At 34.2% G+C, this 14,559-nt stretch overlaps 2 protein-coding genes and 2 non-coding genes across 7 annotated transcripts; all 4 read right to left on the minus strand.

Annotated features, from left to right (window-relative positions):
* Positions 1 to 3,151: 3,151 nt before the first annotated feature.
* Positions 3,152 to 3,254, minus strand: LOC132315154 (U6 spliceosomal RNA). Its single transcript, XR_009483587.1, has one exon. It is a non-coding gene; the product is annotated as a U6 spliceosomal RNA (small nuclear RNA).
* Positions 3,255 to 4,556: 1,302 nt separating this feature from the next.
* Positions 4,557 to 8,694, minus strand: LOC132313534 (protein STRICTOSIDINE SYNTHASE-LIKE 10-like). 3 transcript variants are annotated; one of them, XR_009483437.1, is made up of 2 exons: positions 7,992 to 8,694; positions 4,557 to 5,659 (listed from the first exon to the last, which is right to left on the minus strand). XR_009483437.1 is itself a non-coding variant. In XM_059812338.1 (2 exons), exons 1-2 carry the CDS (start codon positions 7,946 to 7,948, stop codon positions 5,453 to 5,455), a joined length of 321 nt encoding a protein of 106 aa, XP_059668321.1. In that variant the 5' UTR covers positions 7,949 to 7,985; the 3' UTR covers positions 4,557 to 5,452. The 3 variants fall into 3 exon arrangements, 1 of the variants encoding a protein (XP_059668321.1); XR_009483436.1 differs by having other exon boundaries at positions 4,557 to 5,666; XM_059812338.1 differs by lacking the exon at positions 7,992 to 8,694 and adding an exon at positions 7,842 to 7,985 and having other exon boundaries at positions 4,557 to 5,666.
* LOC132315152 (U6 spliceosomal RNA) lies at positions 8,233 to 8,335 on the minus strand. The gene has a single exon (XR_009483585.1). It is a non-coding gene; the product is annotated as a U6 spliceosomal RNA (small nuclear RNA).
* An 863-nt stretch (positions 8,695 to 9,557) lies between the features above and the next one.
* On the minus strand, positions 9,558 to 13,552 carry LOC132313537 (protein STRICTOSIDINE SYNTHASE-LIKE 10-like). 2 transcript variants are annotated; one of them, XM_059812341.1, is made up of 3 exons: positions 13,366 to 13,552; positions 10,700 to 10,963; positions 9,558 to 10,255 (listed from the first exon to the last, which is right to left on the minus strand). In XM_059812341.1, exons 2-3 carry the CDS (start codon positions 10,930 to 10,932, stop codon positions 9,685 to 9,687), a joined length of 804 nt encoding a protein of 267 aa, XP_059668324.1. In that variant the 5' UTR covers positions 10,933 to 10,963; positions 13,366 to 13,552; the 3' UTR covers positions 9,558 to 9,684. The 2 variants fall into 2 exon arrangements, with proteins under 2 accessions (XP_059668324.1, XP_059668325.1); XM_059812342.1 differs by having other exon boundaries at positions 10,700 to 10,841; positions 13,366 to 13,551.
* Between the last annotated feature and the right edge of the window lie 1,007 nt (positions 13,553 to 14,559).

The raw sequence follows: 14,559 nt of genomic DNA on the forward strand, positions 1-14,559 counted from the left end.
AATTAATTCTTCAAAACAAAAAATTCTTATTTGAATTTGCGAACTCAATCCATTTAATTTGACTGTTCAAGAACATAGCACAAGTATACCTTTTAGTATCTGAATAATGAGTGATCAAATTTTATTTTTTTTTAATTGGTACTCATACACACATACCTCCACCGAGGCTCAAATCCCGACCTCTCTTTGAAAAGTGGGAGCCTGATGGTACAGCTAAGCCACTCACATGTTGGTAAGTGATCATTTTCTATATAACATCCATGCTAAAATATTAATTACATTATATATACACATTATACTGTTTAAGGAATTAGGAGTTTAGGGATAGATATTAAAATTTATGATTACAATTTAAAGTTTATGCAAGGCTTCAGTCACTTCCAGTTCATGGTCTGTAGACCTCTTTATGCAAGATAGTATTACAAATTTAAGAAAAGCTTTTTCCCAACTAATTGGATTAGCATCCCTAATCCTACAATTGAAAGTAGGAATTGGGTTTTGGAAGTTGGAGAGTTGTTTTTACAGAGGTGAAGGTGAAAAATATCAACAAGCTAGTGGCTTAGCAGTATTAGAATCTTATTTCTTATAGAAAGGTTAGAGATTCGAATCTCGGTAGAGACATATGTAGGTAAGTACCAATTTAAAAAAAAAAAAGGGTGAAGGTGAAACAAACAGAGGAGAACCACCAGAAAGTTTTCCTATATCACACAACAGGAGTGCACTTTATATGTTAAATTTGGTCAAACAAGTTGCTCAATGCAGCCTTTTTTTTTTTTTAACGACCTAAATTCATTTCACAGTTTCATGACTTGAATTAACCACTTATGAATGTTGAAGGTTGTGTCCAGAAAAAGAGCAAACCACTTATCAACTTCATGAGGAATTTTTTATTTTTTATTTTATAATTCAAACAAGTTTGTAATCAACCTAAAACTATTAAGGAGAAAAGATATACGGATGGAAATTTGCACACCATTCAGGTAAAAAGAAGAAAAAAAAAAAAAAAAAAGAATATGATTATTACACATCCCCTGTGCAGTCGTGTATAACATACTCGATCACCGCCTACATGCCCGCTAAAATCACCCCCTATAAAATAAACTTCATACACCGTTCATGGCTACTCTATGTGACAAGGAAATGAACTGTATCTATCATGATATGATTATTACACATCAAATTTAATTCATGGATTAGTTGCAAAAGCTGTAAGAGAGTTTTTTTTTTTTTTTTCCCCAAAAAATTGACCCATATCATGGTTAAGTTCCCCAAAACCTAGAAATCGATCACTGATCCAATTTGAGTGCCAACAACTGTGCACATGCCTGCAAACACAAGCACATGCGCACAAACATAAACTTCATTAAAACAGAAATGTTAAAGCATGCATGAACATGAAGTGCATCTTGTGTTCTTACAAATCACTGGTAGACAAGCATATTTAATATATGCCTCCGATCACGAATTATATACGTACCTTCACTGTTACCACAATAATACTCACACGCCAGAAGACACATATTGATATATGTTATCTAACATTATACATCATGGGTCTCTCACTAAAAGGCAGAAAAACTGTTTGATTAAGAAGACTGCCACAAAACATACATTATCCATATAAGGTGACATTAGCAAATTGTCGCATCTAGTGGAACTTTATGGTCTCAAATTATTTATCAAGACTATATGTGTTGGTCGAAATTATAATCTTAAAAAATGACAATCCTAAACAAGAGAATTCGTGCACAAATAATGGTTAGATCAACAATTCAGAATAAATAATCATACAAAAATCACAAGATCTCATGGCAATAGTGCCAGATTGCAACATAACAGTCACTAGAAGTTAATATTAAGAATAAACCACCATGATATTCTCTCAATTGCAAGTCCAGTAGTCCTATAACACCAATGCACGAGTAATAAAGCTTACAATGTTCACCTTCATGCTTAAATTTTCAATGAACAATAAATGATCCCAAATGGCATCTCTAACTCAATTGGTAGGTTAGATCATTTGAATTTAATTTCCAACTTACTTCTGTACCGAAAGATAGTATACAGGAATATCATAATACATGAATATATGTACCAAAGTTGAAGCAAATTTTGCATCTGCCTGATGATCGAGGCCACAAGAATATTGTGATATTAGGGAGTGGTAGACTGTGTTCTGACTTAACCACGGCCATTAACTGAAATCCGTGTTTTCGTGCTTGGCATTAATCAATTTGGGATGGCTGTGTTCAGTTGACGACCCAAAACAAGATGGAAAAAACATAAGGTCCATGATATCTCACCCAAAATAAAACAAAGAAGCAACTAGCTCTACCATGATTAATCTTGGGTTGATTCAGTCTGATCCAGTTAATTGGTTAAAAATGAACAGAATAAAAAGAAAAGGAAGTTTCTTTTAGAATTTGAGACCCAACATGAAAAATGAAGTGTTATATGAGGAACAAAGAATGAAGCAATGGATAAAGAAGAAAAATAGGAGGTAACATTTGTAATACCAATATAATTAGGGTTTGATAGCCTAGCTTCTATTGTGAAGAATTGTATCCAAAATATTATAGAAATAAAGCAAATACGGCATTTATATTTGTGATGAATTGAATAAACCAATTGACGGACAAAGATACATGAACAGATAGAAACATATAAACACACAAAAAAATCACAACTAAAAAGAAAGGGGAAGCAAAGAAACCAATGAATTCCAGAAAAACAATAAAAACAATTAGAACAAAGAATTGGTAATGGCAAGAGAAACCAAAAATATTATTGAAGCAAAAACTGGTTCTGAATTGAAACTTAGAACGAACTCACGAACTCTTACCCCCAAAATGCTTGCAATAGCAACAGCAGAAAGGGAAGCCATATCAAGCATAGATATCCATGTGCGCTTCGAGATTTTAAAGTTGCTGCCTTCAACAGTCACCAGAACAATAATTGATGGCGTATATATAAATGGGTTATATATAATGCAGAGATGAAAGAGGAAGGGAGCCCCACGGTAATATTCTGGTAAGTCTCAAAGTGGATGGAAAGACACGTGGAAGAAAGTTAGGGGTAGTTTGGGAAACTGACGAATTAAGAGGGTGTTTTTGTAAAAGCACATGCCGAATATTGGGGCAAAAAGGTCAAAAAAATGTTGGACGATTTCTCGATTTGTGCGTGTCATCCTTGCGCAAGGGCCATGCTAATCTTCTCTGTATCGTTCCAATTTTATCGGATGTCCCCGAAGGGACACGAGTCATTTGTAAACGAAACATATATGAAGTGTACAGCTTTTACTTTTTAGCCGATGTGGGACGAGTTGGTTCTTTGGAAAACGTGCTTTACACAGCCTACTAACATGCAATTCAACTCTACACAAATAGCCTGCAAACCTTAGAAATATAAGCATATTATATTCCTATAAAACTGTTCAATTTCATTATAAGTAACTCTTTTCCATCTCTAGCATCCCAGTTTGAACATCTTGTTATACGCATGCGCAAATCAATTGTCCAAAACGAATTGGAAAAAAGGAAAATAAAAATAATAAATTGTCCGAACTAAATATTTGAACTTTCTAAATATTATATAAACTTAGTACAAGTCACATTGTCATTGTATTATAAGTACATTGTAACATTAACAAAGAAGTGTATTCAATTTGAATACATATTAACCACATATTTTATATACACGAAAGAAAATAAGAGAATCGTAAAATATAAAGAATAACATATTTTGAATGAAGTGATAGTGACTCTTCTATCAAGTTGTCACGACGAAATTTGAATCAATATGCTAACACCAAATTAACTTATTTAGATTGATGTTAATCATATTTATATCATAATCGTGTCAATTTAATTAATTCTTCGAAACAAAAAATTCTTATTTGAATTTACAAACTCAATCCATTTAATCTGATTTGACTTGTTCAAGAACATAGCACAAATATACCCTTATTTATATCTGAATAATGAGTGATTATTTTCAATATAACATCCGTATTAAAATATTAATTACATTATACATACACATTATACTGTTTAAGGAATTAGGAGTTTACGGATATTAGAATTTATGACTAGAATTTAAAGTTTATGAAAGGCTCAAGTCACTTCCAGTTCATGGTCTGTAGACCTCTTTATGCAAGAAAGTAAAAAGTGTTAGTATTACAAATTTAAGAAAAGCTTTTTCCCAACTAATTGGATTAGCATCCCTAATCCTACAATTGAAAGTAGGAATTGGGTTTTGGAAGTTCGAGTGTTGTTATTACAAAGGTACAGGTGAAACAAACTGAGGAGAATTTCCCATATCACAACAGGAGTGCACTTTATATGTGAAGTTTGGTCAAACAAGTTGATCAATGCTGGCTTGTTTTTTCTGACCACCTAAATTCATTTCACAGTTTCATGACTTGAATTAGCCACTGGTGATTGTTGAAGGTTTGTGTCCAGCAAAGAGCAAACCACTTATCAACCTCATGAGGAATTTTTATTTTTTATTTTTTGCCTTGAGCGAAGCAGCTGAAAGAATATGAGTGACACATGCAATTTTATAATTCAAACAAGTTTGTAATCAACCTAAAAATATTAAGGAGAAAATACATACAGATGGAAACTTGTGCTTCAGGTGAAAAAAAAAAAACAGAAAAAGAAGAGGAAAGCAGGAAATGCCAGACCAACAGATCAGGTAGATCTTTTAGTACAAATTATAAATGCCAATAAAAGGCATAACCACTGACCCAAGCCACATTTTCCCATTTTTCTCCTCTACTTCCTGCAAGTATTGGTTTCGGCTACTAGCACAAAGGATCGGTCTTTGCTCAAGGCCACACCATTGGCAAAAGTGAAATCTTTACTTCTTTGCTTGATTTTTCATATTTCATCAACTTGCCTTTGTTTGGTCGCCGCCATGAATTGCCTGTTAAAGAAATGACAATTAGAGCATATTAGCATTGCCAATAGTTGGCTTTTATTTTGTATGACAGCGGCTGGAAGCAACTTGAGAAAATTACTTAATCTAAATGGAGATGAAAATAGTGGCAAGTAAACACAGCATTACAAATTCCTTTTAACCTCTAATAGGGCACTTTGTAATCTTAATCATTCTGTCAATGCTAATATTCCTTGAATCTGTAACTCTAGAGTCCCCATGCTAATGATCTATGTTTTCAGACCTCCTAGAAATTCCAAACAAAGCCTTATTGGGCATTTGGAAGATCAACAATTGTAAATATTCATGTGCTAGCAAAAATTTGCATCCTCATACTTTTTTCTCCTTCAAAAGCCGTTTGAATTAGCCTGTAAAGAGATTAAAATTCTTACCCGAAAAGTTACTTTCAACCATAATAACCTTACTGGTAAATTTCATTGTAAAGAAGGAAAGCTTTGATTCTCTGTGAGCTCACACATGAAAGCTTGTGCTCGTGTCTGTGAAGTATTGCTCATCAAATGTCCATATCGTTGGTGAGCCGTAAGGGCTGGCCTTCAACTTCTGTCACTGGTTGAGTAGCCAAACCTCCAGTAGGTCCTACTACTTGAAGGCCCAAGTAGGCATCAGCAATATAAAGATCTCCAGTTCTCTGATCAAATCGTAGTCCTAAAGGCGTACTGCATACATGCTCCATTTCCGGTGAAAATGGGCTGATACACTCCTTCCCTCTCCATAAAAAATAAAAATAAAAATAAATTAATAAAATTAAGGGTCATTAGATTAAAAGAAATCCAACCATTAACATCATTGTGAATACAGAAATTGCTTATTTTGTAATAGTATCAAAATAACTTGCATGACTTTAAAAGCAACATCAGGATCTCAAAATAACTTGCATGAGGATATCTTATTTTGCTATCATGAGCACTTCTTCACATTCTTATGCTCAAGTATCAGGACGCATTGAATTTCAATGGATTTGACTATATGGAACTTCTCAAAATGAAGTTATATTGGTTGGACGGGAGAATATTTTAATTTGACTAACAAGTTCATCGATATTCCATTACATATAGACTAAGAAGCACGAAAACGGATACGGGACACGGACACGGCTACATGGATTGTGTCTGCGGTGTGGATGTGGTCATGGGACCCTGGTATCTGAGGTGGTGTGAGCACATGGGTTATATTCAAAGCCAAGATGATGGAGACAATGCAAGACCTGTTGCAGTCAAGATGAACTTTGAGTTCATGGTTTAGCTTGAAGATGATTGAACAGGAAATAAGTGAATTTGGGTTCTCTCTTTTAAGACTTGAGAGAACTCAAATTAGGCTGTCCCCTCCCCCCCCTATCTCTCTCTCACAAGTAAATACTTCAAGACCCCCCACAAACCAGGGTGGCCTTCTTTAACCTCTCCATTCAGTGCATTTTTCTTTTTTCTAATGATTTAGATTTTTTTTTTATATAAACCTTCCAAGTGTTCAACCAAATCATGTGATAATGCTTCTGAAAACCTTGAAGTGCTCAATTGAATTATGTGATACTGCTTTCAATATATTTAAATGTTGATTTAAATTGTTGATATTGATATATATATACTAAATTTCACAATGAAGTGGGACTTTTTCAAAAAAATCTTTAATGTGTGCAACTAAATCAAACTAGTAGATAGACTAATAGTCTACTACCTGAAATTTTTATGTAATAAATTAGAGATCGATAGTCAGACAGATCATTTCAGTGGGAGCATGGACTCCACCAATGACATTAGTGGTGATATCACAGGAAACAAATATCCTTCTTAGTCCCATTGGCTGAGCTTCCAAACTTTGGCAGCCTATATGTTGTTGATTTGGTTGGGAATAAAGTAAGCCCAGGCCTGGTGATCAGTCTTATTAATGTTCCATACATGTTTTGGTACATGAGGATTAACCCAGCTCTCACACTCACACACTTCTTGCCTAGAACATGTAGAGGTATAGGATGCGGTTAGTCTGAAGTTAGTGGATTCAAGCAGCCATTAGTCTTTTCGGATATTAACCTATTGATCTCCTCTCGCAACTCTCCACATGGCCTCCTTTTACAACACTTCTCTGCCATGCCCAAGAAGAGCCCCCACCCACTCTAGCCTCCATGAAAGAGTTATTTTGACATGTATTTGGGCCTTATAAACATGGAAGGAGTTCAATTATGATAAATAATTCAAATTAATTTCTAAAGAATGTAGAAGAAACTAAATTTAAATAAGAAAGCTTAAAAATATTAACTGTAATTGGTTACAGCTGATACTTTGAAAGAGAGAATTGAATTTGAGTGGTTAAGACTTAATATTGCATACTTCTAGTTAGGTTTGAAGGATAGACCAGCCAAAACACATGGATTGTAGAGCAGTAGGCCAACATATCTTGACCTGGAGCTTAGTGATCTTTAGGAAATCAAGGATTATATTGAGTTGGCTCGACGCTATGATCAAACCCAGCCCAAACCCATTCTCACATGCCAAACCCAAAGGGTGCAATAGTCATACAGAAAATCTGTTTTACTAATATAATTAGGGTTTGATAGCCTAGTTTTTATTGTGAGGAAAGGCATCCTAAATATTTTAGGAATTAAGCAAATACTACTGTTTTTGTTTGCATTTCAATTTGTGATGAATCATGAATTGAAGAAACCAATTAAGGGACAAAAGTACAAGTACATGAACAGAAAAAAAAAAAAAAAAAACTAATGAATTCATTCACCGAAAATAAGAATCTAATGAATTCCGAAGAAAATATGGAACAAAAAATTGGCACGAGAAGCACAATTAGTGATGCTACTAGCCTACTACTACAAGAGAAGCCAAAAAATCCATTGAAGCAAAAACTGGTTCCGAATTACAACTTAGAACAACCCTTACCTCAAAATGCTAACTATAACAACAGCAGAAGAAGAAACAAAATCAAGCACAGATATCCATGTACATCTAGACCTACGATTATATAATTGTGTGTAAGCCACAGCCATGAAGAGAACCTAATAGAGAGTGAAAAGGGAAGAGACAACTAACCTTGGTTTCGAGTTGTTGCCCTCAACAGTCACCAGAACAATAATTGATGGAGTATATATATATAGAGAGAGAGAGAGAGATGAAAGAGGAAGTTGGAGTTGCAGAGGGAAGGTACACGGTAAGCTTCTGGTGGGCTTTGAATAGACACGTGGAAGAAAGCCATGGGTACTGTGGGAAACTGATTAATTAGGAGGGCGTTTTTGTAAAAGCAGATGTCGAAGAAGGGATAAAAATGTCAAAAAAAATTTTGAACCATTTCTCGATTTGTGCGTGTCATCCTTGCGCAGGGGCCATGCTAATCTTCTCTGTAAAGTTCCAATTTTATCGGATGTCCCCGAAGGGACACAAGTCAGCTGTAAACGAAACATATATCAAGTGTACAGTCTTTTAGTTTTTAGCCGATGTGGGACGAGTTAGTTCTTTGGAAAAGCACAGCCTACTAACCTACAATTCAACTCTACATATATACGGAGTAGTCAGCAAACTTTTGGAATCTAGTGACTAGTCTTTACAACCCTTCAATTTCATTACAATTCGTCTATCCTTGCCTCTTGGTTTGAACTTGTTATACAATTTGAATGTCCAAATCAATTGTCCAAAAACCAAATGGAAAAAGACAAAAAAAAAAAAAAAGAAGTTTCTCCGTATGATCTCCTAGTCAACTTGCTCAAAATTAATTGCCTCTTGGTTTGTATCATCTCTGTCCCACATTCATTTATAATGAATATATAATTAATGCATTATTCTCTTTTAAAATTATTAAATTATTTTTTTTAATTTAAATACATATAGTTACAAAATTTAAATTTTTTTAAAAAAATAAAAGATAATGGTAGAAATATAAAGGAAAAATATTTCGATTTTTCAAAGAGGACAACTAATTTGGGACATGTAAAAATAAAATAATGAACTATTAATATAAAACGGAGGGAGTACATGTTATCAGGGCCTACTTGTTTTGGCGTTTCTAAATGTTACATAAACTTAGGTACTTAGGCATATTCTACAAGTATAATTTTTAATGTATGACAAGATGATTCTTAAAAGTATATTGAATTTGGTGGGGTTTGATCCATCTCTAACAAATTGGAGTATTAAATTGAAAATATTAATTGAGTACATTGAAAAAAATTAAAAGAATACGATGACGTCGTCATCATCCTTACATTATTTCTCTAGGAATAGAATCAGCCACATGAATTATTATTTTTTTCATTCTTTTTATTAATTATAATTTCTCTAGGAATAGGATCGGCCACATGAATTATTATTTTTTTCATTCTTTTTATTAATTATAATTTTACTTAATATGTTTAACCTATGAACTAATTTAGATTGACGTGCCATGGAATGCAGGTTTGTGCCCAGCAAACCACTGATCAATATCATGCGTTTTCTTCTTCTTTTTCCTTCCCCCCTCTAAAGAATATTGCAATTCAAACAAGTTTGTAATCAAGCCATAAATATTCAGGAGAAAATATATACAGATAGAAACTTATGCACCCTACTTATGTGCCCACCACCAGGAAAAAAAAATAAAAAAAAAAAAAAGAAAAAAGAAAAAAAGAAAAAAGCAAAGCAAGAAATGCCAGACCATCGTATCAAGTAGATGTTTTAGTACAAATTATAAATGAAAAAAAGAAAAGAAAAAAGGAAAGCAAGAAATTCCAGACCATCATATCAAGTAGATGTTTTAGTACAAATTATAAATGCCAATAAAAGGCATAATCACTGACCCAATCCACAACTTTCCGTTTTTCTCCTCTACTTCACTCAAAAACCTCAAACTCTTTCCTCCACTATCTTCTAAGACCTCCAAAACTTCTCCTTCCCCACTTAACTTTATTGCAGCTGCATGGGCCCTCTTTCCTACTAAGAGGTAGTGCAGCTGCTTGAAGCTAAGTGAAACCTCTAATAGTTTCTCACCAGCCCATGAATTAGACAGTACCCAGTTTGCCAAAATGCCTCTCTTGGCATGCAAAGCCACCCAAAACTCCCCCCTTGAATTCCTTCTAATATTGTCTGGAAAACCAGGTAGCTCAGCAAATGTATCAATTTGTCCTGCGTTAGGGCCTTGCACCCAAAGTCTTATGATCCTGCAACTAGTGGTTTCGGCTACTAGCACGAAGGACCGGTCTTTGCTCAAGGCCACACCATTGGCAAAAGCAAGCCCCCTTAGTAAGATCGTTACTCCTTTGCTTGATTTGTCATATTTCATCAACCTGCCTGTTTTGTCGCCGCTCAAAAGTGATGACATGAATTCCCTGCATAAGATAAGACAAATTAGAGCATATTAGGCATTGATTGAAGCAATTTAAGGAAAATTAATTCAGATGCTCTAAGATATTACTTAATAATCTAAGCAAAGATGATAACGGTGGCATATAAACTCGGCATTAGTAATTCCATTAAACCTCTAATATGGCCCTTTTAATCTCTCTTGAAAAGTAGGAGCAATGACAATATATTTTTCTTCAGAAAGGTTTGCAATGATAAAATTCCTTGAACACAGTAACGTGCAAGGGGGATTCAAAAGGGCATTTGGAAGGTTAACAAAAATATGCATCCTCATACTTTTTCTCCATCAAGAGCCAATTGTATTAGCCTGTAAAGAAATTTAAATTCTTACCCGAAAAGTTACTTTCAATCAGAAACTTACTGGTATATTTCATTGTAAAGAAGGAAAGCTTTTCTTCCCTGTGAATTACCTTCTATGGAAGTTTGTGCTTGTGTCTGTGAAGTAAATCACATCTTCTTGCTCGTCAATGTCCATATCATTGGTGAAGCGTAAGGGCTGGCCTTCGACTTCTGTCACTAGTTGTGTAGCCAAACCTCCAGCAGGTCCTACCACTTGAAGGCCAAAGTAGGCATCAGCAATATAAAGATCTCCGGTTCTCTGATCAAATCGTAGTCCTAAAGGCCTACCGCACACATGCTCCATTTCCGGTGCAAATGGGCGGACGCACTCCTTCCTTCTCCATAATAAATAAAAATATATATATATATTCAAGGTTCATTAAATTAAAAGAAATCCAACTATAAACACCATTGTGAATATAACAATACTGATTTCATTACAACAAGTTTCGATGCACACTTACATATAAGAATAAGGAGAAGTTAGAAGTGTGAAAACAGAGCTTTTCACTTCCTGACTTAAATATCAGGTAGTGAAACTAAGAACTCCAGATCTTGGCCGAAAGGTCAAGTGAAACTAAGAACACAAGTTTAGGTTTGATTAGCTGGAACAGAGTTAATGAAAGTACATACAATTTAATGCAAAGGGTTTGACTAAAGGAGGAGAGTAGAAAACAGAGCCTTCCTTAAGCAAGAACACAACCTTAAAGGTCAAGTGAAACTAAGAACACAAGTTTAGGTTTGATTAGCTGGAACAGAGTTAATGAAAGTACATACAATTTAATGCAAAGGGTTTGACTAATGGAGGAGAGTAGAAAACAGAGCCTTCCTTAAGCAAGAACACAACCTTAAAGGTCAACATCAATATAGGTTAATGAATATTCTGTTTTTTCAAAATAAAATCAATTCATCTTCTACATTAATTAGGTCACAACATATGAATTTTATGATGATTTATAGGGATGACAATCATATGTCCAGCTAGTCCAACTGAGCTCTAGGCTTGGTATATTATTTCTATAAATGTATGCCTTACATAATAAGCTAGGCTAGATGGGAACCGCTTGTTATATAGTAGTTAGATTGGTAAGAGTCCAGATGTAGTTTACAAACAGAAGCACATCATTCTCTAACCCAAAAATGAATTGAACCCACTTTTAACAAATCCTATACTCATTATATCCCAGCCAAGAAACCATTATAATTAAAGTTGGAGTATGATCATACAATTTCTTAGACCACTTGAACAGCTCATATGGTCTGATTTTGTCATAAGTAATTTATTTAATCATTAAAAAGAAGAAGAAGATAATGCTCAATTCAACTGGTTTAAAGACCTCAATCCATTTAATTTTTATTTTTATATTTACATTCTTTGAATTTTATGAGTTCAAAAATCTCACCCACTTTGAAGTGTGTTACTCACAGTCCCACATTGCCTTATCAAAAGCACTTAAAAAGCACCTAATTCAAAACGACACCTAAAATATTATTTTTTTTTTTTTATTTTTTTTAACAAAAGATGAGGTCATTCTAGGAACTTCATATCACCATTTATGGCTACTCTACATGACGGGGAAATGAACTGAATCTAGCATGATATGATTGTTCCACATCAAATCACAAGATTTCATGGCAATAGTGCCGGATTGCAACACAACAGTCGCTAGAACTTAATATTAAGAATATATCACCATGATATTATCTCAATTGAAAGTCCAGCAGCCTTCTAGAGGTAATGAAAGATATAAAGGAATATTGGAATACATGAATGTTCCAAAGTTAAAACAAATTTTTGCAGATGCCTGATGACTGAGGCCACAAAGGTATTGCGCTATTAGGGAGTGTAGACTGCGTGCAGAGTTGACCAGGCACTATTTTCACAAAATGACAACTAAAACCTGTGTTTTCGTGCTTGGCATTAATCAGTTTGGGACTGTTGGGTTCACTGTCAACCCAAAACAGGATGGAAAAAAAATAATTTCCATGATATCGCACCCGGGAATAGGAAAAAGAAAAAAACAACTAACTCAACCATGATAAATTTTGTGTTGTATCAGTCTGATCCAGTTATTTGGATAAAAATGAAAAGAATAAAAATAAAAGAAATTTTCGACAGAAATTGAGACCGAGCATGAAAATTCAAGGAAGTGTGATCTGACTAACAAAGATTGAAGCAATAGATGAAGAAGAAAAATAGGATGGCAATGGTAACTTCTTTTTTACTAATATAATTAGGGTTTGATAGCCTACCTTCTATTGTGGGGAGAGCCAACCTAAATTTTATAGAAATTAAGTAAATACTTTATTGGCATTTAAATTTGTGATAAATTAACCACTTAATGGACAAAAATACAAGTACATGAACAGATAGATACAAAGAAACACACAAAAATTCACAAATAATAGGAAAGGGGAAACAAAGAAACGAATGATTTCCCAACAAAGAAAAAAAGAATTGTTAATGGCATGAGAACCACAATTAGTGATGCTACTACTCCAAGGGAAGCCAAAGCATCTACTGAAGCAAAAACTGGTTATGGAATTGAAACTTAGAACGAAAAAAAGGAACAAACCCTTACCCCAAAATGCTAACGATTACAACAGCATAAAATGAAGCCAAATCAAGCACAGATACCCATGTACATACATAGACCAACGTTTAGATAACTGTGTGAGCGCCATAGCCATGGAGAGATGATCCAAATAGAGTGTGAAAAGGGAAGAGACAACTAACCTTGGTTTCGAGTTGTTGCCCTCAACGGTCACCAGAACAATAATTGAAGGAGTAATATAGAGAGAGAGAGCACGGGGAAGAGAAAGAGACTACAAATTGGTGGGGGAACGAAGATGTGTGAGAGAAAGGGAGCTCCACGGTAAGCTTCAGAGCTTCTGGTGAGCCTGAACGCAAAAAAAAATTCAACGCTTTTTTAATATAAAAATTGAAAGAACACTGTGGAATGTTAATATTCTGTTTTTTTTTTTTTTTTAATTCATAACAAATAATATTATATTATATATACTTACAAATAGAGTAGTTTATATGTTGTAGCGATTATTATAATAATTATTTATACATTTTTACTATATTTTGATTTTGTAAAAGCAAGACTACAATGATTTATTGAAAAAATTGGAGGGATGGTTTGAATTTTTCTACCTAGAATCACAATTAATACCTTAAATATGTACCACTAATAGGTTTCAAAAAAATTTAGGGCAAGTTTTAACGGGTTTGGGATGGCAGGTTTCCTTCTCACCCCTTTAAATGGGTTTGGAGACGGGTATGATAAACTACTTAAAAATTTAAAATAGGTTTGGGATAGGTGATTTAGTGATGAATCTGCTCCGATTAAATATGTATCTTTACAATATATATACACACACACACACACACACACACACACACACATATATATATATATATATATATATATATTATATTTAATATTTTTAATATTCTTGTTACGTTGCTAGAAGTGTCCTTTAACATAACGTCTCAAATGTTATCAATATTTTTCGGACATTTTTCTTTTTAGTTTATTGTACATGAGAATGTGTGCCACGATATTCCAAGAGTTGTCTGGGGGTGTTTCTTCAAGTTTAAAACCCTTAAAAACTCATTTTCATTTCAGTCATTTTCGATTTTGCATGTCGAGAGGTGCCGGGTGAGCCTACGACGAATTTTTGTATTCGAAAAATTTCTCGACATCACTGTCCTTTTTGCATATGCTGGGGATATCTGTTTTGCACTGCGTTGTGTCATTTGCGAGTGTTCGGCTGGATTTAAACGGATTGTTTTAAACATTTAAGTGGGAGATGAGATCGCAATTTGACTTTAGTATATAAAATAGGCTTATTTCATTTTAGCCACACATTTCATTCTTTTCTTTCCTTCTTCCAGCCGTGGCTCTCTCTCTCCCACCATTTT

Source organism: Cornus florida, unplaced genomic scaffold (genome assembly GCF_030987335.1).
Source record: "Cornus florida cultivar Cherokee Brave unplaced genomic scaffold, ASM3098733v1 CherokeeBrave_3.0.0_Hap2_Chr06, whole genome shotgun sequence".
NCBI classification, from domain to species: Eukaryota; Viridiplantae; Streptophyta; class Magnoliopsida; order Cornales; family Cornaceae; genus Cornus; species Cornus florida.

What these genes read in the sequence shown, in the direction of transcription:
- LOC132313534 (XM_059812338.1), bottom strand. Translation starts at nt 7,948, where the DNA reads ATGGCTGTGGCTTACACACAATTATATAATCGTAGGTCTAGATGTACA. An exon ending in GTTATAGTTAGCATTTTGAG is followed by an intron (nt 5,667 to 7,841) that starts GTAAGGGTTGTT and finishes TTTTTTATGGAG; the next exon opens with AGGGAAGGAGTGTATCAGCC.
- LOC132313537 (XM_059812341.1), bottom strand. Translation starts at nt 10,932, where the DNA reads ATGGAGCATGTGTGCGGTAGGCCTTTAGGACTACGATTTGATCAGAGA. An exon ending in AGCACAAACTTCCATAGAAG is followed by an intron (nt 10,256 to 10,699) that starts GTAATTCACAGG and finishes TATCTTATGCAG; the next exon opens with GGAATTCATGTCATCACTTT.